The 22,010-nt window shown below is 46.9% G+C and overlaps 1 protein-coding gene across 1 annotated transcript in view; it reads left to right on the top strand.

Moving 5' to 3' along the window:
• The first annotated feature begins 676 nt into the window (after positions 1-676).
• Positions 677-22,010, top strand: part of SLIT3 (slit guidance ligand 3) — a 610,847-nt gene continuing 589,513 nt past the window's right edge. Inside the window, exon 1 of the mRNA XM_060144178.1 lies at positions 677-992. Coding sequence (XP_060000161.1) covers positions 796-992 — 197 coding nt within the window. The 5' untranslated portion in view covers positions 677-795. The remainder of the gene's footprint in view (positions 993-22,010) is intronic.

Below are 22,010 nucleotides of genomic sequence, written 5' to 3'. Positions count from 1 at the left end.
AAGTCACTTCACTTCTCCGAACTTTGAGTTTTTATCTATAAGGTTGGGGTACTCAAATGCCCCCTTGCGGGACGGTGTTGGGACAGAAGGAAAGAATATTGAGTAGCATGCGCAGCTCAGGGACACCAGCCTGATCAGTCCTTGGCTCCTCAGAGTGAGTAAGCCTCAACTCTGGGGCCCTGCTGGCCGAGCTCCCTCCTCCGTTGCCTCCTCCCTTCGAGCTCTCGGTTGCTCCAGCAAAGTTCCCAACTTAGTCGACATGACGCGCGGCGCAGCCAATGGGAGGCGGAGCTGGCGTTTTTGGGGGGCGGGAGGGGTGGGCCCCACGTCTCCGGTGTCTGCCCGGCTCAGTGAATGGAGAGAGCGAGCGCCGGCCAGCTCAACCGGTCGCCCCGTGCCTCAGCCGCCGCCACCGCCGCCGCGCTCCCGAGCCCAGCCCCAAGCCGAACCTCCCGGGGCGCCCGTGCCTCACTGCGCTCGCCCCAGGTCCCCAACCCGGCCCGCGCCCCGGGCCGCGGGCCAGCGGGGCCAGGGGGCGCTCGGCACCTGGGCACTCCGAGCGATGCGCAGCGGGGCAGCGCCGGCCCCGCCGATGGAGCTGCTGCTGCCGCCGCCGCCGCCCGGCGCGCCCCGCTCCGCCCGCGCCCCGTGCGCCTGAGCGCCGAGCTCGCTCCTCCTCCGCGCCAACTCAGCCGCTCGCTCCCCAGGCCGCCCGTGCTCCCAGCGCACCTCCGTGGGCTCCACGCGTCTTGCCCCGCCGAGGCAACCTCCTCCGGGCGCGGGCCCCTGCACACTATGGCCCCCGGGCGGACGGAGGAAGGCGCCGCGGTGCGCGCCCGCCTGGTGCTGGCCTTCGCGCTGGCGAGTGTTCTGAGCGGCCCCCCCGCTGCCGCCTGCCCCACCAAGTGTACCTGCTCCGCCGCCAGCGTGGACTGCCACGGGCTGGGCCTCCGGGCGGTTCCCCGGGGCATCCCCCGCAACGCCGAGCGCCTGTGAGTACCCCCGCCCCGCCCTGCCTCACCCGGGCCACCCACCTGGGTCCCACAGAGGGCCCCCCCCGGCGCCAGATCCTTCCTTCTCCTTGGCCGCGCTAGTTGCATTCTCTGCCTTCACCCTCTTCTGCATCGGGTCCTTCACTCTCTGAGTTGGGGGTCTGTGGCTTTGGGCAGGTCTGGGGAGAGAGGTCTCGAGGACCCCAGTGATGAGCAAAGAGCAGTGTCTCTCCAGGGGTGAGAGTGCCAGACGCAGGGCCAGATGACATCTTCCAAGGAGAATGCTGGCAGGAGGCGAGGAGAGATGACACTGCAGACAGGGAGGTCGTAGGGTGAGGGTAAGGGGTCCGCGCTCATTAAAGAGGGGGTGAAGGAGAAAGCTGAAGGGTGATGGGGCGTCAGGGCACGGAGACAGGAGAGAGAGCCTGAGAAACTGTGACCGGCTTGGAGATCAGAATGGGCCAGCCGCTCTCTGGCTGCCCTTGCGAGGAAAGTTGAGAGTGTGTCTGAAGGTCTAACTTCTGAGGAACCGAACCAATTCAGAGTGGGTGCTTGCAAAACCCGCCCTGCCTGGAGCGCGGCCTCGGAGATGCCAAGTTGCAGCCCCGGTGAATTTTTTATGGCTCGGTTATAAATGCCTCCCCAAACGGGCCGGAGAATGGAAATGCTGACAAGCCCTTTAAATGAGACCCAGCGCTATAATCTTACAAACCGCACTCAGCCTCGGATCCTGGGCTTGGCAGCAAGAGGAGAGGCGCTTGGAGAGTGGGGTGGATTGACCCTCGTTTTAACCCCAATTGTGCAACCAAATATTTACTTTTCATATGTCAACGTTTTGGAAACGTTTATCATTTTGATCCTCGGACCAATTTCAAAACTTGGACTCAGGGGTGGGCTCTTCCTAGCCTGCAGTTGGGGAGTGGGGAAGGAGGGAGAAATGGTAGAGGGGGTTGGAACTGGACTGGGAACACAGCCCAGAAGTGGGTGAGGGTTTGATCTAGCTGGTAGATTTCTGCATGCCTTGCTCTCCCGCTGCCCCCTCCTGCACATGTCTTAGAGTAGGTGCATGGGTTTTCAAGATTCTGCCTTCTTGACTTTCGTCTGGAGGAGAGTGGGCCAGAGACTAAGATGTATTGTCCTAGAGTGTGTTATTCCTGTTAATCACCTCCTGTCACTCCTCTTCTCTTCCGCTTACTTTTTATGTGTCCCTGAGCGGAGACTCAGTAGAACTGCCTTTTTCCTGGAGCTTTCCTTTGGCTCAAGACATTTTTTTCAAGTGCAGTGATTATTCTGTGGGGTTGAACCAAACAATCCTTGAGGGTTAGAGCTGAACCTTCATGAATATGTGTAGAAAACGAGGCTCGGAGATGTGAAATGACTTGCCTAAGGTCACACAGCAAGGGGATGGCAATAAAAGGGCAGAATCCAGGTTTCTACAGCTTAACTCAGACATTATAGTCTACCATGCCAGCGAAAATCTTGTTTTAGTGGTATTTTGGGAAACCTGTAACTTATAAGCTAAATTCCTCTCCCTCCTCAACACCAGGGCCAGCCACATGAGTTAGTGAAATAATAACTGTAGCTAATGTTTAATGAATGCTTTCTGTGCCTCAGTTTGTTTACATGTGTTATCTTACTGAATCTCTACAATGATCATTAGTTACAAAGGTAATGCTTATTATTCCACTTTACAGTTAAGCCTTTTTGTCATTTGTTCAAGGTCATGTAGTAGCTAGTTAAGTGTCTGAACTCGAGCACGTCTGGCTCCTAAGTCCATACCCCCTACCACGCTGCTGGACATCCTTGGAACAAGGTTCAGCTTGGGCCAAGATCTATAAGTAGACGGTCCTGGGAGGGTTCTCTGTGGGCTGGGGTCTTAAAATAGGCAGCAGTTGCTGCTGCTTCAGATACACCCTGCAAACATTTGACTTGCCTTGACATTAGCTCTCCTTTTGGGGTCTTGAGTCTACTTCTCTTTGATATTCAGAATCGTGTTGCATGTTTGAGACACCAAGGAGAGTGGGCCCCTCTCCTTCTAGCATGTAGGAGGTCTTCAAAAGCTGCAGGTACAGCATTGCAGCCAGCATGCCACCGTGCTACCTCTCCCAGGAGACCCAGGCGGCTGGGGGCTGCCCATCTGCTCTATAATTGAAGAGACCGGGTAGAGTCCTGGGCATTCCCATGGGCCCCCTGCTGCCATGGCCACCGGCAGGCATTGGCGAAGTAGGAGGTGCTTTGGAATATCTGAGTCTCCTCTGCCTTTGTTCTGGTCACTGATGTCTTTTTGGTTGGGGTGCGTTGGGGTGATGCGGCTGGCTTCTCATTGTAGTCTCTTCCCTCCCCAGGAGAGGGGGCAGCCTTTACAAGCAGGCTGGGTCAGAGTTACTGCAGGGATTAGGTGCGGCCTCCCAAGAGTCCCAATACTCCTTCATCACCCCACACCCTGTCTCAGTCAACTCACCTGTAACATTACAATTTTGCAAACTCTTGTGGGGCGGTGGTGTTTCTGAGCTATGCTAAGGATTTCTTTAGTGAGGAATTTTTCATTCATTCCTCCCTTCATTCATTCAACAAACATGACTTGAGCGTCCACTGCATTCCAGTAACTGTGTATAAAATCATGGCATATACAGAAGAAAACCAGCAATCCAACTTAAAGAATGTAAGCAAACGACGGAAGAAGGAACTTTCCTTCAGTGAGCCCTTAAACTTCTCAGGGCTCATTTTTTTCATGTGGCTACGTTTTGTCAGCACTGCCGTCAGATGCTCGGGACCTTCCTAAGATCCATTTTCCGATCTCAAATGTTTATGTTGTGTTTTATAACAAAGAGGAAACATTTTCTCCCTTCTCTGTTCCTGCTGTTCTGTCTCCCAAAGAGGCTTTTATGAAGAGGTGTGTGTGTGTGGGGAGGGAGGGTTTGTTGCTCTGGTAGTGTTGACTTGTGAGGCCTTGTCCACCCATGGCACGCCATTAAAGCAAACGTCCATGAGGATAATGGGATAATGTGGTCACCATTTGGACTTTGCTTCAGGCCTGGAATGGGGCCTGTTAAATTGTTCATAATTAAGCTGGTATCAGAGCTAGGGGTCTGTGTTCTAGCATATTCTCCATAATGTCAGCACATCACACAGAGAAACTCTCTGTTGTTTATAAACTACCGACATTTTTTTTTTCCCCTCAGTGGGGAGGTGACACCCACAAGAAAGCTAAATAAACGCAGAGGAGAATTCAGTGTAATTTATTATCCGTGAAGCAAAGAGAGAGGACAAGGGGAGAGGAAGTGAATGGTGGTGCCTGAAACAAAACATTTACCATGGAGCACAGAGTAAACAGATGTTGCGTTTACCCTTCTGAGTACAAAAGGAGCCCACAGATGTAATTCTTCTCCAACCACAATCTCGGCCTGGAAAAAGAGGAGACAGATGAAAATGAACTGTCACGCAGGGCCCCTTTGCCTCGTCCTGCCTAAAGGCAGGCAGAGGCCTACTTCTCACCCGCAGCGAGGTGATGGCCTGAACAGTGGAGCGGGGCAAGAGTGGACATCTTTGGTTTTTCACTTGGCTCTGGAACATGCTGGAGACTGCTGTATTTAAATAAACATTTCCTGTTTGCGAAGGAATACGGGCTAAAGGCTGAAACGTGAGAATGTGGTAACTTAATTTTCTCCATCACTCCAGATGACGGCAAGCTTCGCCGGTGGTTGGGTCCAATAAAAACCAACACCGTGTCATAGGCTTTCCCTTACTTGACCACAGAGGTCCTGAGGTCAAGTGGGAGACTTTCCAAGATGCTCAACAGCCAAGCCCTGCATCCTGGTACTGCCAGCCCTCGGGGCTAGCTCAGCGGACCGGGGGCAAGCTGGTGGATCATGGGGCCTCTCTTGACCAACCATGGGGACGTGGCCTTTCCGGGAAGCAGTGTTCTCCTGCCGAGCCTACTGGCCTGGACGTGAGCAGCTGAACGTATCCGCCTCCAGTGTGCTGTGCAACACTGAACAGATTGCTTTACCTCTCTGGGCCTCATTTTCCTAAAAGTAGAATTCTAGTATAGTCTGTGGTTTTTTTGGTGTATAGTCTGTAGTTCACTGGTGAACTGTCAGGGGCCTCTTCCCCATAGCATAGAACAGCGCCTGGCACATAGTACGTTTTCAACAAGTATGTGTTGAATAAATGAATGATGAATCTCAAAAGTACGAGTCTTTAGTTCTTACAAGTGAAAGCTGGGCAGTTATAGATCTGCATTTTTTATGTATGGCTAAGGGCCACTTATTAGTAACCTATTATATGAGTTATTAAGGGTTTCTAAAATTTGTCTTTCATGAACTAAAATGACTGCCTTACTAGAGTTACCAAGGACTCATAATGAGTGATCCACTCTGGAGTCTGGTTGCCAGACGTTGCTTAGCAACCTTGCAAAACTCCTACTGTGCACATGCCCATGAAAAGAGCTGGAAATCCTGAACACCTAAACCATACGACTTTCTAATCAGGAGCTCATCAGCATTTTCCTGCACTCTCTGTGGTCTTTGATTGCTGCTCTGCTTGTATTAATGGAAGTGTTTGTAGGTTCACTATTAAGTTTTGCTTTTGCCATGAGCTGAGCCATGTTTATTTTGGCATTTTTGCCACTTCGATTGTTATTTTGTTTCTCCCCAGTTCTGTTTGTTGTCATTGAGTGCTTTCTCCCCTGGAAAGTGAGAACAGTGGGTCCGAGAGCGGTGGGATCTTTTGCACTGAGTGGGACGTGCAAGAAGGTTGCAGAGCTCCATGCCTTCTGGTTCAGGCCTGGGCTCTGGAGATAAGACAGCTCTGGTTTAAATTCTGGCTCTGTTACATCTTTGCTGTTGCACCTGGGGCGGGTCACTCCGCTCCTCTGGGCTGCTGTCTGTTGAATCCCTTTGTACCATATTTCCATGCCTATAATAGGGGGATGGTAATCCCACTGGCCCTGCGGAAATGCTGTGAATGTGGCCCGAGGCAATCCACGTGATGCACTCAGCACAACGCCCAGTACGTTGCTTTTCCACCTACCCTTCCTTACTTGTAAAGGGTGAAGAGTAAATGGTCCTCTGGGGGGGGCGATTACATGAAATAATGCACAGGAAGTGCTTGACACAGTACCTGGCACATAGGCCTCCACGAACTCTTAATGATAGTGACCACAGCTGTTGCCTTCCATTTCTTCATCTCGGGCCCCATCCAGCTGGAAGTTTGGAGATGGCCACTTGAAGTGTGCCTGTCGAGGCAAGTTCCTCGCCTGCACGTAGGCTCTGCCCAGTCTCCCTGTGCCTGGTTCCCTCCCTCTCCTCCCCGGCTAAGCCCAGGTTGGCCTCTGTTCCATAAAACGGGGATTACGGTTGAAGTGGTTTATATCTTTTCCATGGGCATGCTGCTTTGTGGTATATTTAAATAAGGAATGCATTTTATTTATTTATTTTGGGGGGTCAGATTTTCATGGGGAATTTTTGGCCCTGACTTTTTTTTTTCAATGCTCATTCCTTCCGTCTTTCCCTAAATACCTCCTTTTACTGACTTTCCGTGTCTGCCTCTGTTACTGCTTTTACTTGAAACAGCTGTATTTACTAGCATGCTCCACCCTCATTATGTAAGGTGGTCTTAACCCTTTTTAGAACTGCTGGAAAAACAAAACAACAAAGACAAAAAAAGAACAAGGTATGGTTTTTCCTGAGAGGTTTTCTGAACCACCACTCATTCTGGATACAGTAGATCAGAGGGTGCCCGGCTGTGGTTTCTGGTGTTGCGTTTTCAAGGCTCTGCATTGTTCGTGATTCTCCAGCCTTAAATTTAAACCCATCTTACTCAGGTGGGAAGAGCTCATAATAAGAATCCTCTGCTTGGAGACCTAGATTGGTATCTTGCTAGTGCTGGTCTGCCAAAGGCTATGCTCTCCTTCCCACTCTCTGTGGTCTCCGTGGGTCTGTTGCTAGCACCACGTTTGATACAGCCGTTCCCCGGGAAACATTGTCACGAGTGTGTGATTAAAAATCCTCAATTTACCATTTAACTAGCTGGGTGACCTCAGTTTCCTCATTTATAAAATGGGAATAATAATAATACCCCTTCATAGGATGCTGTGAGTATTGTATAGACTACCTGAATCACAGTGCATCCTCCATAAATATTCCTATCATTTTGATTACCATAATTCTTGCTGACTGTAGTCTTCCTTCCATAGCATGCTCAAGATAAAACCTGATTTGGAAAAATATGGATTTTCAAGGTTGAAGGGGGTCCTCTTGTCCAAGTTCCAACCATGTACAGGTTGATCTTCCACCAGCACGACTTTGGAGAAAGTGGTCATTCTCCTTGGTTTGATTACATTTAGTGGTGAGGCACTCAGTTCTTTCTAGGGCAATTTATTCTATTTTTAAAAGCAGTTCTAAGAAGAAATTTTTCTTTGTTTGGGGGTTGAACTTATCTCCCATTACTTGTTATTACATAGAGCCAGCAGAATCCTTTTCCCAAATGATAGGATTTCAAACGTCTTATTGCTCTTGCATTTCTCACCACCCACTTACCCAAGTCTTCCCTTTTCTCCATAAACTTTTATAATCACCTCAACTATTCTGTGCGTGTTAGACTTTGAGACAGGCACTCTCCCCATTCCTAGTTATGTTCCTCTAAATAGATTCCAATTCTCTTTGCCTTTTATTAGTTGGGATGTGACCTTGCACTCTCTTGTTATCTTACCTTCTATCAGTGCATGCTAAAGGGACCTCTTCGCTTTGGACAGCCACCGCCCCTGCGTTGGCTCATTTTGACCCAGCTGTTCACTGCATCCCCAGTGTCTCCCCAACCCTCCCTGCCGTTGATCCTATTTTCCCCCCATCCCAGATTTGTGCACTTGACCCTTTGGCGTCTAAGTGCAACACTTTGCATTTATCCTAATTAAATTTTGGCAAATAGTTTCATTTCATCAGCTTTTCAGGAACATTTTTATTTTGATTTTCCCTTCTAGCATAATAAGCACTCCTCTCCTCATTTCCTCTGCAGTTTTAGTGAGCTTGCCCTACAGATCTTTATCCAGGTTGTCAGTATAATCAACAAGAGTTCTCTCTGCTTTTTTCCAAGTCTTTCTGTGGTCTGGGGTGTGGATTGCAAAAATACATTGTCCTGTTCTTTCCTGCTGGGGTGGATAAAAATGTTGAGGTCTTATTAGCCTGTAGCATCTTCTTTCCCTGGGGTTCTGTTCGTATTTTCTCTGGAATGATTTCCTATTAATGTTTAATTCCCCTGTTTGTTGCATTTTCTCGAAACTCTTGGTTTCTGGTAGCCTTTTCCTTCATGACGTTTGCTTCATCCTTGTTCTGTCAGGCTGGTGCCAGAAGCCGCATCAGCATGGGATGTGGGGGGTGTGTGTGTGTGTGTGTGTGTGTGTTGATGTGTATATGTGTGTTATTCTCTCCTGTAAAATATTTGAGCCTGAGAAATTGGGCCCTTCTTTCAGCAGCATGGCTCAGCTGAGAAGCCTGAGTTTCTCAAAGTGATTTCCTTTACCCTCCGGGGCGCCCACTGTCACAGGGCTCATTTGCTTGAGTAGTGCTTGGAATGAATGTGATGGAGGATGAAGCAGAGAGGGCTGAGGCACTCCCGACATCTTTGTAAATAATAACAACAACAGTCACCACCACCATGACAGCTCCCATTTATGGAGCCCTTCTTTGCGCCTGGCGCTTTTCTCACCCTTTATATGCATGGCCTCAATCTTCGGACGATCATGTGAGACAGGAACTCATTGTGTCCCCATTTTACAGATAAGGAAACAAAGTCAGAGAGGTGAAGTAACTTCCTCAGGTGGGAGAAGTGGAGCCAGAGTTTATCCAGGCAGGCTGGTCTCTGGTCTGCGCTCCAACCACTGGTCATGTCATTCCTCCCCCAGGTTGTCAGCCGCCCTTACCTGTCTTCTAAACCCAATTCTCAAAGAACAACCAGAAGCAAAAGAAAACAACAATGATATCCAGTCGAATCAGGGAGAACCTGTTTGATGTAAGGCATCCTGAGAGGGGTGCCAAGGCTATGTTCTGGACACCTGGCAAAGGAGCCATCCTGTCCAGCTTGGGGAAGTAGGTGACATTCAAATTGGAGCTTGAGGGTGAATAACGTTCCCATGGGTAGAAGTGGGAACGTGGTTTAGATTCGCAGAAGTTCACGGTTGCATGGAACCTAAGAGGGCCTGAGCCCCATTTAAAATGACAGGAGCTGCGCTTAAGGCAGTTTTATCTAACAGGGGAGTTTAGGGCTGAATCCAGTCTTAGGAAGAATATCACCATAGTTATGTGGCTAATTATTATGAATTTTTATTTTGGATTTGAGGGGATAAACTCTCCAGGAACAGTTCTGATGAGGCTTCTTGACCGATATATTCCCCCACGAGTATCTGCCTAGCTTTTGCCAGGGATCGCCTTCCTTTTCAGTTAGTTGTACTACTTGCCTTCTTTCCGCCATGATCTCTGGACTCCTGCCACCCTGAGGTCGGGTCCTGCTGGTGCAGGATGCGTATAAGATGCATCCTGGCTGGACTAAATGTGACCTCACTTTTCACGGTCTTATCACTACTTGTGTGGGCTCATACTTCTCTTCTCTTGTCCGAAATGCCAGTCTGAGTTCCTGACCCCTGATTCACTCTGCACTTTGGCAGCAGTGTGCGTTGTCATTCCTGAAAGTCTGCCAGCACATTTAACCACCCAGCTTGACTCCCTCTTGAGTTTTTCAGCCTCCCTGGTTACTGTCTGCTACCTAGCATACCCACTCTTTGCTCCCCTGCCCTCAATTAGTGTATACCCTGGCTCGGGTCTGTCTGCATAGTGTGTCCATGGTCCTCTTCTAATCTGAGGCTTATGGGCTTGACCATGGACTTGTGCATCTTGTGTATCTCTCCTGGAGCCTGAGCGGCTCCTGGCCCCTGCCTTGACCCTTCCAGATTGGCTTCTTGCCCGATCCTGCCCTCTGTGTAGCTCTCCATTGCCTAGTACTGAATTTGGACTTTGACCATCTAAGCTTCAATTCCTGAGATTGGATTTTCGTAGGATCTTCATTGGAGACTGGAGACTCCCAATCCACGGCTGTGTCCGGAAAACAACTTCAGAGTTCATCTTCATGGCCGTCTGAAGCCTTTTATGATGCCCAGGGTGGTGTGTAGAGGTCCTCTGGGGCTGGACTCTGTGAATGATGAATTACATACAACATGCTCTTAAACTCCCTGCAGCCCAAGCAGAGAATAGAGCAGATTCTTCTGTGATTGAAAAGCTCAGCAATGATGATTTCATTGGCGAGCTGTCCTGCTCAGAAATGTGTTACAAAAGTTTCTGGACCATCTAGCACTTTCCTGATATTCTTTTTCTCCTCTGCATCTCTGCCAAGCTCTAGAACATAGGTAGAAAGTGTTTTATACGTTGGGTTTCGAAGGGGTCTGAATGGGAAACCAGTGGAGAGTATGGTGTGATATAACCTTTAATGAGGAAAAAGACCTAGGTGGAATCCTGGGTTCCATCCATTTTTTTTAACTGCAGAAATTTATAGGAGTATCTTTCTGAGTCTTAATCATCTCATCTGTAACCTTTAGAATGGTGGGAATAACACTTCTCTCACAGATCTGATGCAAGGTTTAACTGAGATCAGATGTCTGCAAATGTCTCCTAAATCTAGTGCCGTGGGAATACCTTACTGATTCCACCCACAATATCTAAATCCTGCATCTGAAAGATGATCAGGGTTCATCTTAGAATCTTATATTTACAGGTGAGGAAACTCAGCAGACTCAAAGGCCTTGCTCAGGGTCACCCATGTTTTTGAACTTTCATTGAGGTTTTCCTTTTCATTTATCAAGATGCATCTTTTACAAATGCACACATAGCCTCACACTAATGTCGGCAATCCAAGTGGGTGGAGTTGAGAGGACTTTTTGCCTTATTAATTAATAAGTGGCAGTTTCCAAGAATGTAGAACCAGGGGCTTCCCTGGTGGCGCAGTGATTAAGAATCTACCTGCCAGTGCAGGGGACACGGGTTCGAGCCCTGGTCCGGGAAGATCCCACGTGCCGCGGAGCAACTAAGCCCGCGAGCCACAACTACTGAGCCCGCGTGCCACACTACTGAAGCCCGCGCGCCTAGAGCCCATGCTCCGCAACAAGAGAAGCCACCGCAGTGAGAAGCCCACACACCACAGCGAAGAGTAGCCCCCGCTAGCTGCAACTAGAGAAAGCCCGCACGCAGCGACGAAGACCCAACGCAGCCAAAAGTAAAATAAATTTATTAAAAAAAGAAAAAAAGAAAGTAGAACCAAATGAGGGGCTCTGTGAAGGATGCAGTCATTTAAAGGAGCTATTTGTTGGGTGCCTTCAATGATGACTAAGGCAAGTGAAATGTCCTCATCACTGGAACAGCTCAAAATGATGTGGAAATCAATCTGGGCTATCCTTTCCCACCAAGTGACTGACAAGGCGAAGGCCACCACGCTAGGTTCAGAGAGGACATTTATGGGGTGTTGCGGGAGATGAAGGATGGGACACCAAGCCCTCAGGAACCACTGATGAAAGCAAGCCCCACTCATCCCTTTTAGTGGGTATAAATATGTAGAAAACCTCACACATCATAAAAAAAAATAGTACAAGTAGAATAAAAAAAAAACTCATGGGGAAAATATTAATCTGAGAACAATTGTATCCGAGAAAGAATTCCAGTATGCCTCCGCAGCTGGCTGGCAAACAGCACAAGTTCTGCATTTTATTAGAGTCCTAACTCTGCGTAGAACACTGACCTTATTTGAGAAGCATTTCATAAACACTGATGCACAGCGCAGCAGTATTTGAGGCCATGAAGAGATACAGGGCCTCCTTTGGGAGGCCAGCTGCCCCTCCTGGGCCAGTCCAGCTGTAACCAGACCACTGGCCATTGTTTCCCTGTGGTGCTCACTCACTCATTCTTCTCTCTTAGGTTTAACAAAGCAGGTAGGAGATTTCCCAGGGGAAAATGAGGTGGGGGGGCTTTGGACGGAAATTGGCTGTTTGGGCAGGTTTGCCTAGGCGTGGGGAAGGTGATAGGGAAGACCTATCACTTTGAGGGGAGGGGTCTGAGAACTTTCATTTGGCCCAGTTTCTTTTTGGAGATCTCGTCTTGTGCCTGGAGATGTGTGCTGTGCATGGGTGTAGGAGGGTGGCTCCTGGGTGGCCTTCACCTGATCCTCCGGAAGGGAGGACCTGGGGCTTGCGGTAGCCCTAAGAAATGCATGCGCTACATCTCCTCCTGCTAGAAGTTGGCACTTTTCTTTCCATCTGCTGCCAGCTTACAAGTCCTGAATTTCTGCCATGGAACTCGGTTCTGTCCCTCCCTCTCTCATTTCCTCCCCTAGCCGAGAGGGTTTCAGGCTTTTGAAGTTATCTCTGGAGATCATCTGGTCTACCCACTCCCCACTGCTCTCATCCCACCTGGACAGAGACATGTCTTAGAGCTGTGATTGGTGGGGACCTCAGCTTTGTGGCGTGAGCTGCCCTCATGAGAAGTTTGTCCTGCTTTCATTTCATCCTTGATCACAGCATTTGGGCCTCGATAACAATCACTCAGAGCTGAAGGAGGCCTCTGCCAATCAGGGAAACTAGGGAGATGGAAGAGAGACCAAATCTAGTACAAACAATGAGGAATAATGTGGAACCAGAGGAAAGGCACCAAATGGGTGACTTGGGATTTCAGAGCCTATCCTGAGGGCTCCAGGCACCAAGGTAGCTTGATTACGGTCTAGAAAGGGAAAATCCCTGATCAAAAAGACAACTGGGAAACAGGACTAGAGCAGAAATCCAAAATGGGAAGGCCAGTCGCTTCATGAGAGTTTTTAACAACTCTAGTGCCGCCCCCCCCTTCTAATTACTTCATACCACAAGATGGTAACCAATCTGCTCTGTTTACTCTGTTTAGGCGTACCTTTTAATACTTTCTGAAACATTTCCCATAAGCTTCTTCCTGCCATGTGCCCTCTTCGTGTGTTCTAGAAATTTTGCAAAGACCTAAATCTCCTCTGGGTTCTTTCCCGACTGGAGCTGCATGCTGATTCGAGCCATATTCAGCCAGGAAGCTCTCTTTCCGTCTTTAAAACAAGAAACATCTCCTTCTGAGAAGACTGCACTACAGTTTTCTTTGTGTTGCTAACGAACAAAGAGGCCCCATTGCAAAACAGCATTTCATGAGCAGAGTGGGGCTGAGGGCACCTTTTGCCAAATGTGACTGTGTGTAGTTGTGTGGGCGTGTGGCGGGGAAAACGGCTTTGTCAAGAGGAGGGCCGAGGGAGGCAGCTCTGGGGAATTTTTAGCAACTGCAGCATGGTGTAGTAGAAAGAATGTTTGCCTGGGAATTTGGAGACCTGGCTGTACCTCTGACATACCGTGTGACCTTGGACAAGTCACTTGATCTCTCTGGGCCTCAGTTTCCTCGTCTTATAAGGGGATGAAGGGAGTAGACTGGACGATCTCCAAGGATCATGTTAGCCCTATGCATCTTTACTTCTAGGGGCTGGGATTTGGGGTTTAGACTGGAGCCAATATCCAACCAACCCAAGGGACTTTCTGGAGGCAGTAGAGAGGCCAGGACAGCTGCTTCAGGGAGTGGCTGGTCCTTGATTAAGGCTCAAATAATTAGCTCAGTTCCACAGTAAGCCTTCTGAAATTAAGAAAGAAAAAGATGTTTAGTTTCAAAAATAGCATGTTTCTTAAGACTGATTGGATTTGGGCTTTGTAGACTTTCTGCAAAGACAGAATTTCCCTTCCTCTATAGCAGAGCAGTTTACAGTATTGATGCTGGAATTAGTGTGATCTTGGCTTGAATGCCATCACTAGTTAAAGCAATCCTGGGCATGTTCTTTAACAATCACCTGCTTCCTTGGGCTGCTGGAGGATCAAATGAGGTGATACATGTCAAGCTTAGAGGACAGTGCCTGGCATTAAATATCCACTCAAAAAGCCATTATTCTGATTACCTATTACTGATTAACAAACCACCCCAGAACTTAGTGTTGTAGGGCAATGGCCATTTTATTATGCTCCATGATGCTTTGGGTCAGGGTTTAAGACACGGTTCAGTAGGGTGGCTTGTGTCTGCTCCGTGATGTATGAGGCATCATCTAGAGAATGGGAATGACTGGGGGAGACTTGAATGGGTGACTCCTAGAATCATCTGTAGGCTGTTCACTCATATGTCTGGCACCCAGGTGGTTTGACTCGAAGGCTGGGCTCCATTGGGGGTGTTGACCAGAGTGCCCACATGTGACGTCTCTATGTGGCTTGAGCTTCCTTGAAGCATGGCAGCCTTAGAGTGACCTAACATCTTACATGGAGGCTCAGAGCTCTAAGAATGGTTGTGTCAGTATACAACGCAGAAGTCGCCTGGCTTTTTATGAACTGGTCTTAGAAGGAACATAGTATTCCTTCTGCTGTATTCTATTGCTCTAAGCAACACAAGCTAGTCCAGGTTAACGTGTAGGAACCACTTCTCTAAGGAAGAAGTCCTAAAGAATTTGTGGCCATGTTTAAAAAACTCTACAGCCGTGTAATTATCATCGTTATTTTTTATACTGTGTAACTAATCTCCTAACTAGATCAAAAGCTTCTTGAGGGCAGGAGCTATGTTTCTCTATGGGCTTTGTACAATGCTTGTGAAAATCAAACTAAGTCAACACATTTAAAAAAATCAAATTGAATTAGATAGGCAGGAGGTTTGCTGGAAAGTCCCTGAGCTTTAAAGCCAGAGAGATTTGGATTTAAAAAAATCTGTATTCACAATGTGCCCTTTGGCAAGTTACTTGTCTTTCTAGACTCCGTTTCCTCATCTAAAAAAAAAACGGAGACAGTAATACCTATTTCAAGGATTGTTGTAAGAATTAGCAAAATGCCCAACACATAGTTGATGCTCATGAACATTGTGAGGCATCCTGGAGCCGCGGCAAGCACACAGATGCTCAAGCTGACAGATCTGGTTTCAGATCCCATCGCTTACTGTCATGTGTCAACAGACCAGTCCTTTCATTGTTTGGAGTCCTAGGAGCCTCGTCTATAAAATGGGTGTAGTATAATAGTAAGTACCTTTTAGGGTTATTGTGAGGTTAAGTAATGTGTCATCTAAAACTACTATAGCTCAGTCCCTGATTCTTAGTAGGGACTTAATACATAGTACCTGTATACTGAGTAACCACAGTTAACAATTATAGTTCTCTTGTTTGTATATTGATTCATCCATGAATTTATGCATTGAACAATTAAATATTTAATTGTAATTATATATTTAATTACACAGTAGCCTCATTTTTCAAGTCCCTGCATACTAGGGTCTGTAGATACCTAGATCTGGGAAGAAAGCCTCACAGGATAGAGAACTGGCCCTTTGTCAAGGAGCCAGCTTGGGAGAGTGCTCTGTTTGAACACATCTGCAATTGAACTGTAATGGCCCCTGTTCGCTTTTGACCCCAGAGCGCCCTCGGCTTCCTTGATTTCTCTTTTCCTTTGGGACTATCCTCTTCCTTACTGCTGTGTAACTACAGGCAAACATGCTAACTCTTACCTGTGTCTGTTTTTGTTTTTGCTTTTTTTGAAAAGTGTTGTTTTCCTGGGTCAAAGTTGGCAAAGCTCTACCAGCCTTGTCTGTGTGGTGCCAGGCCAGGACACCAGGTCTCATTTTTCCAGGTAGTTTCTGGGACCTGAGCTCTGTTAAGAGCTTCTCCTTTTCTTCCCTAAGATCTCCTAAAATCCTTTAAAAAAAAAAGTCTAGATAATCTGATAAAATAAATTGACCGTGTTCTTAGAAAAATGCACAAACTCACAATATTTTGCAAATGATTTTGAGGCCATTCATGGCCACTTTTCCGATGGCAACTTTCTTCTGAATGACCCTATCTGTTTCATTGATTTTGATTACAGAGGCTTCCGGGTTTTTGCTGAGTTCTACTTAAAGTTCATAGTGTACCTGTGAGACTGTCTTATGTCTTCTTGCTTACTGGCATAAGTCCCTCCATTCCCTCCATCATAGTAGACGTGTTGTGTTGTGGCTGCCCAGGATTCAGTCTTGTTTCCTAGAGGAATATTGTCTTTTGCACTCACAGGATACAGTCTGGTGGATTTGTAATCAGGGACCTTGCCTTCTCCTAGTCAAGGGATGAGCTCATGACCCAAGTCAGGTCTGTCTGGTGCTTCCTCCCTGGAACCGGAATCTGAACCAGAGGGACAAAGAGACTGGACATGATGGCTTGCCAGATCATCTAAGCACTTGTGCAGGGACGAGACGTGCCTGCTTTCCTTTTTCCCAGACCTGCTTTTAAGATTCCCATTGAATCCAGAAGACCCTGATCGCCTTCTAGTGAATTCCCGTTTGCTCAAGTTCACAAACTTACAACCAAATAACTCTAACTGAGAAAGCCACAGATAGCAAACTTCTGGGAGAAAGTGGCATAATGAGAAAGATTATGCCTGGCATTTGGAGAAAGGCAGACCCCGGTCTGAATCACAGTTTTACCATTCACCAGCTGGGTGCCCTTAGGCAGGTTCACTTTGCTCTTAGGATGTCAGCATCATTGTAAAATAATGATAATGAGTCCTGAAATCCTGATTCTCAAACTCGGTTGCATGTTGGAATCACCTGGGGAGATTTAAAAATTACTGATGCTTGGGTCCCATCCCCAGTGATTCTGATTTAATGATTTTGAGGTGCTTCCCAGATGTTGTGATTTTGTAAAGCTCCCAGGTATTTCTGATGTGCAGCAGTGTGTGAGAAAACTGATCTAAAGAAAAGTTCCCAATTATAGAGACTATTAAATAAGTTATATAAAACACTTAGCATTATGTAGGAATTGATAAAAGTCACTCTCCTTTCCCTTCCCCTCCTAAGGTGAACTAGAATTGCTTGCTTTTGCTTCTAGCAGTTTTCTTTGTTTGGAGCAGTCATAGCAATGCATGACAACCACGGTGTAATATAACCCAGATTATTTTTACCATTTGAGGTGAAGGCCGATGGTAAATGTAGCTGGAATTATAGAATATACAAAAATCTGATTACTTTTACATTCATAAAATAGCTAGGGCGAGTTCAACAATGCTTTGTGAGAGCATTCTATGGAATAACTGCTTTAATGGGTAGACAGAATTGATTTATAATTACTATGACAACAGCAAAATGGAGTGATGTCTTCCCGAGGGACCTGGACCAGGACCCAAGAGGATTCTCTCCCAGGTCTGCCCTGCAACCTGCTGAGTGACCTTGCCTCAAGCAGCTTCTCTCTCAAGTTCTCTGTTTCCCCAGATCCTACTTTCCAATTGGTGCAGCTTCAGCAGTATCTTTTAAGGAAATATGTTGACGTGACAGTTGTTAAGACAATGATGAAAAAGTTCTATAGGAAGCAGAGTGAAAGCAGGGCTTTCGGACTCTTAGAGGAGATCATTATCTGTATATCTGCTTGTTCTCCCAACTGCCGTCCCTCTTTCCCTGTACCCTGTAGCCTTTCCTGTATCTTGCCATGCAGGAACCTGTCCACACCTCTGTCTTAATAAAGTCTTCTCTACAAAGGAGATGCAAAGGGAAACTTCCGTCTACGCAGGGTTTTTCTACCTCAGTACTATTGACATTTTCAGCGGGATGTTTTATTGTCGTTGTGGGCTGTCCTACTCATTTTACAATATTTAGCAGCATCCCTGACCCCTACTCACTAGATTCCAGTAGCACCCTTCCCTAGTCTGACAACCAAAAAAACGTCTCCAGACATCGCCAGATGTCCCCTGGGGGACAGAATCACCTCTGGTTGAGAACCACTGTCCTATCTAATCTCAACGAAGTGCGTTTCAATTAATAAAGCAGCATCAATATGTATGCACAATGGTTAACCTCTGTAGTACCCTCAGGGATTTTCTCAGACGTCCATGAGCCTTATGTCCATTGTCACAGATGGGGGTTCTGAGTTACAGAGAAGTTAACTGCAATAATAATAATAATAACCACGGCTACCATTTATCGAGTGTTTATTATGTATTATGTGCATAGCTAAGTGCTTGATATATTATTACATTGTCTCAATTAATACTTACATGGAGATAATTTGCAAACCAGTGGCCAGGGGGCCAAAACTACCCTCCAAAGTGTTGTGCTTGGCTCACATGGTATTGACTCCCATATTGGTGTTTTTCTGTTTTTTGCTTTTTTTAGTGTCAATTTCTTGCCAACATTTCAAGATTCGTGAATTCATATAAAAATCCGTTTCTGGCTTCTTTTTTAAAAAATTGGAAATTTTGGCAACAGGGGTTCAGCTTGGCTCTGTGGCAGTGGTTGACTAGTGTTTAGATGAGGCATGTCTCCATTTCACCGCAGTCCCCACCACTCCCTGTTGTGACTCCAACCCTGAGACTGTGTGTCAGCTGCCATTTGGCATCGTGTTATTTTTGTTTGGCTCAGCCCAACTTCCCTCATTGATATCAGCTTCCAGGCTCCTCTAGGCTGTCGCATTTGTGGCTCTTTCCTTACACTACACCACACTGTGTGGCATATATTACCGTTCTCATTTTAAAGGTGGGAAAACTGAGGCTCAACCAAAGGAAAGCTCTTGCCCAAATTCATACAACAAATAAGCGGAAAAGCTGAGAGCGGAATCTAAGCCTTCCTATCTCGCCAGCATTGCCCTGCCTGGAATCACAAAGTAGCCGCCGGTAGAATCTCCCTGCATCCTGGGATGCTCCAGCCGGATCTTCTGCATCTTGGGGTTTTCTTGGAGAACCAAATCGCAGTGTCCTTTTGATCACCAGGAAACCCACATGTCACTGGGACGGGAAGAGTGTCCTCTGAGTGTAGTTCTCAAGCTGCGTTTTTCCTGCGTCTGTGCCACTCTTTGGTCTGTGTCCAAAAGCTGCTCACACACTCCCACGTAGCTGTGGGACCAGCTGGTGTGTGTGCTTCTGCCTGAGACGAGGCTGCTTGCCTGTGGGGAGGATGTGATTGCTTTAGGAAATTAAGTGGGAGTGATTAATTAGGAAATGTACTGAGGACTCTGGAAAGAAATAGCAGAAAAGGAAAAAAAATTGGAACCCTAAATACAGAAAGCTTCTAGCCACGTGGCTAAGGAGACTGCATTCAGTGGAACTGAAAACATTTGATCGTGGTTTGTTTGTTTGTTTGTTTGTCTTTGCTGCCGTTGCTTTGATACACAAGGATGCTGGGAAGAACCATAACATCAGCTGACCCAACCTCTCCTTTCACCAAATGGCAAATGAAGGCTCAGAGAGACTACCAGGAGAAGCCGACAGCTTAGAAAGAACAGCAGGGCTTGGGACTCAGAAAGACCTGCGTTTGAATTGCTGATGCGTTCTTGCAGGATGTGTAAACCCGCACAAGTCTCTGTGAAATCAAGGTAGCATTGACTATTGCTAAGGGCTGTAGCAAGGCACCGGTGAACAAAAGCAGGCACGGTGACTGCTAATCAGTACTGTGTGCCAGGCACCGTTCTAGTGCGTGGCCTGTGTTCTCTTACTTTTTTACAAGAGTCCTGTGGCGTTGGTACTATTATTAGCTCATGGTGTAGATGAAGAACAAAGACACTGAGAGGATACATTATTTATTTGATGTCCCAAAGCTAGTAAGTGGCAGAGCCAAGTTTCCGGTGTAGTCCGAGTCAGGGAGCCACGTTCTCAACCATTAAGCACTCTGCCTCTTATGCATATGATGTGATATATAGATACCATTATATAACCAGTAAATAATATAGGACATTTATGTGTGATATAACTTATATAATAAATTAATTAAATTATATGCTAAAGTAATTACTGTATAAATAATTTATATATAAAATGCATTCTGTTAGGTTGAACCGTATGGAATTGTCATTTTTGTTGGTAGGAAAGGCTGAAAGTAGTCGTCTCACAGAGTTCATCCTAATATGTGCCAAACCAGTCACAGAAGTTTCTCCTTCTCTCACCTTCCCCAGCAGGTTCCTAACTCTGAACCTCAGTCTCCTCCTCCACAAAATGGGGCTAACCTCCCTCACAAGTGGTGCTGCTATACCGTGTCAGTCAGACAATGTGTGTGGAAAGCATCTAGCGTAGTGCTCAATAAGTAAGATCCATGGCTATTACCTGATTACAGCCATGGCTCCCCACACACCTGTAGGGTCCTGCTCTTTAGTACTCCTCCCACCCCCAGTGGCTTGGCTTGCAGCTTGAGGGTCTTCATATGCAATAAAACTTTCAGGTTATAGGTGAAGTATTGGGCCCAGGAGCTGTATTTTTATTCCACAGGACTTTGATATTTTCAGCATGCTTCAGTCAAATACAAAGCTTCCTGTCAGGCCAGGCCGAACGCTGTTGCCTTCCACGCACATAAGAATTAAGGGGCTGCCAGCATGAAATACCACCCTGCCCGGCCTCATAGCTCATTCCTTCCGTGTTGGCTCTCAGGTCCTCATGGGACAGCCCCCCTTGCTGTTCTTCCTGAATTTTCGGCTTGTCAGTCAACCTTCTCTTTGGAAACTCTACCCAACTCCAGTCCAATACAGTGAAAGTTCCTTCTGACCTTCTAAGGTTCTAGGTCTTTGCAGCGGAGCTGTGGTGATGGCCCTGCTCTCTCCCGAAACCCCTTGCCAAAATGAGCTTGGAGGGATTGGTGGCCCAAACAGAGAAGAAAAGAAACAAGGCTGAATTCCTCATCTTTAATCCTGGCAGTGCCTCCGGATGGGTATCAGCAGTCCTTCCAGTCAGTCTGGAAAATCATCAGGAGACTAAGTCTGCCCTCATCCTGGAGGGAGCCCCTTCTGTTTCCCCAGGGGTCTTGGGGATCAGAGGAAGTACCTGAGGGGGTGGGGGTGTTCGGGTCTGTGCACTGGTACTGGAGCTTCATAGGAATAATGAAAGCTGACTTCGATTGAGACCTCACGTTGCGTCAGGCACTGTGCAAAGTGTTTCTTATTGTTTCATTTAATCCTTACAAGAATAGGATTAGGTCTGAATTGAGGCACAGAGGATAGTTTGCCATGTTGACACATGTGCCAGTGGTAGAGCCATAATTCAGGCCAGTCTGACCCATAGCTTTGATTTCTCAACCACCCCGCTCTATAGCTTAGAGTCTTCTTACTTTTGAGTTTCCACCAAGTGGGCTCCCCTGATTCTAAAGCAGCAGATTTTACTGATTCCTAGATGTGGAAAACAATTGCAGATGGTGCCGATGATCCCTGAATTAAAGCTCTGAGATACTTGTGGTCTCGGTTGCTGCCTGGGTCTCCTTTGTGGAGCTGGACTTCCTTGTGTCAGTTCCAAATTCCATCAAAGGAAGAGCTATACAGGTTCAAGGGGGTAACACAGTACTATTACCAGGAGAGCCCATTCATTCGTTCACTCATTCATTCAACAAAGCTGTGCTGAGTGCACCCATGTGCGCCTGTGCTGTTCCGGTGAACAAACCATTTCTTATCTCGCCAGTTTTCTCTTGCAAAAAACAACCTACTATGATGGTTATAATTGAAACAATAAAACAAAAACCAAGAACTCAGAAATTAAGTATTGGCAAGGATGTGGAGAAATGAGAATGCAGTGTAAAATGGTGCACCCTCTGCGTAAAGCAGTATGGCGAGTCCTCAAAAAGTTAAGCACAGAGCTGCCGTATGATCTAGCAATTCCACTTACTTTGGAGGAAGTTTATACTCAAAAAGAAGTGAAAGCAGGGACTCAAACAGGTACTTGTATGTCAGTATTGCAGCATTATTCACAATAGCCAAAAGGTGGAAATAACCCAAGTGTCCATCAACAGATGAGAGATGTACGTACAATGGAATGTTATTCAGCCTTAAAAAGGAATGGAGTTCTGATACATGCTACGACCAGGAGGAGCCTTGAAAACATTGTGTTAAGCAAAATAAGTCAGACACGAAAGGACAAATATCATGTGATTCCACTTATGTGAAATGTCCGGAATAGGCAAATTTATAGAGACAGAAAGTACATTAGAGGTTAGTAGAGGCTAGTGGGAGTGGAGAATAGGGAGTCAGTGCTTAATG

The sequence above is a fragment of the Lagenorhynchus albirostris genome, chromosome 3, assembly GCF_949774975.1.
Source record: "Lagenorhynchus albirostris chromosome 3, mLagAlb1.1, whole genome shotgun sequence".
NCBI classification, from domain to species: domain Eukaryota; kingdom Metazoa; phylum Chordata; class Mammalia; order Artiodactyla; family Delphinidae; genus Lagenorhynchus; species Lagenorhynchus albirostris.
The sequence above is the reverse complement of the archived record's forward strand: the minus strand, read 5'-3'. Positions and strand labels throughout refer to the sequence as shown.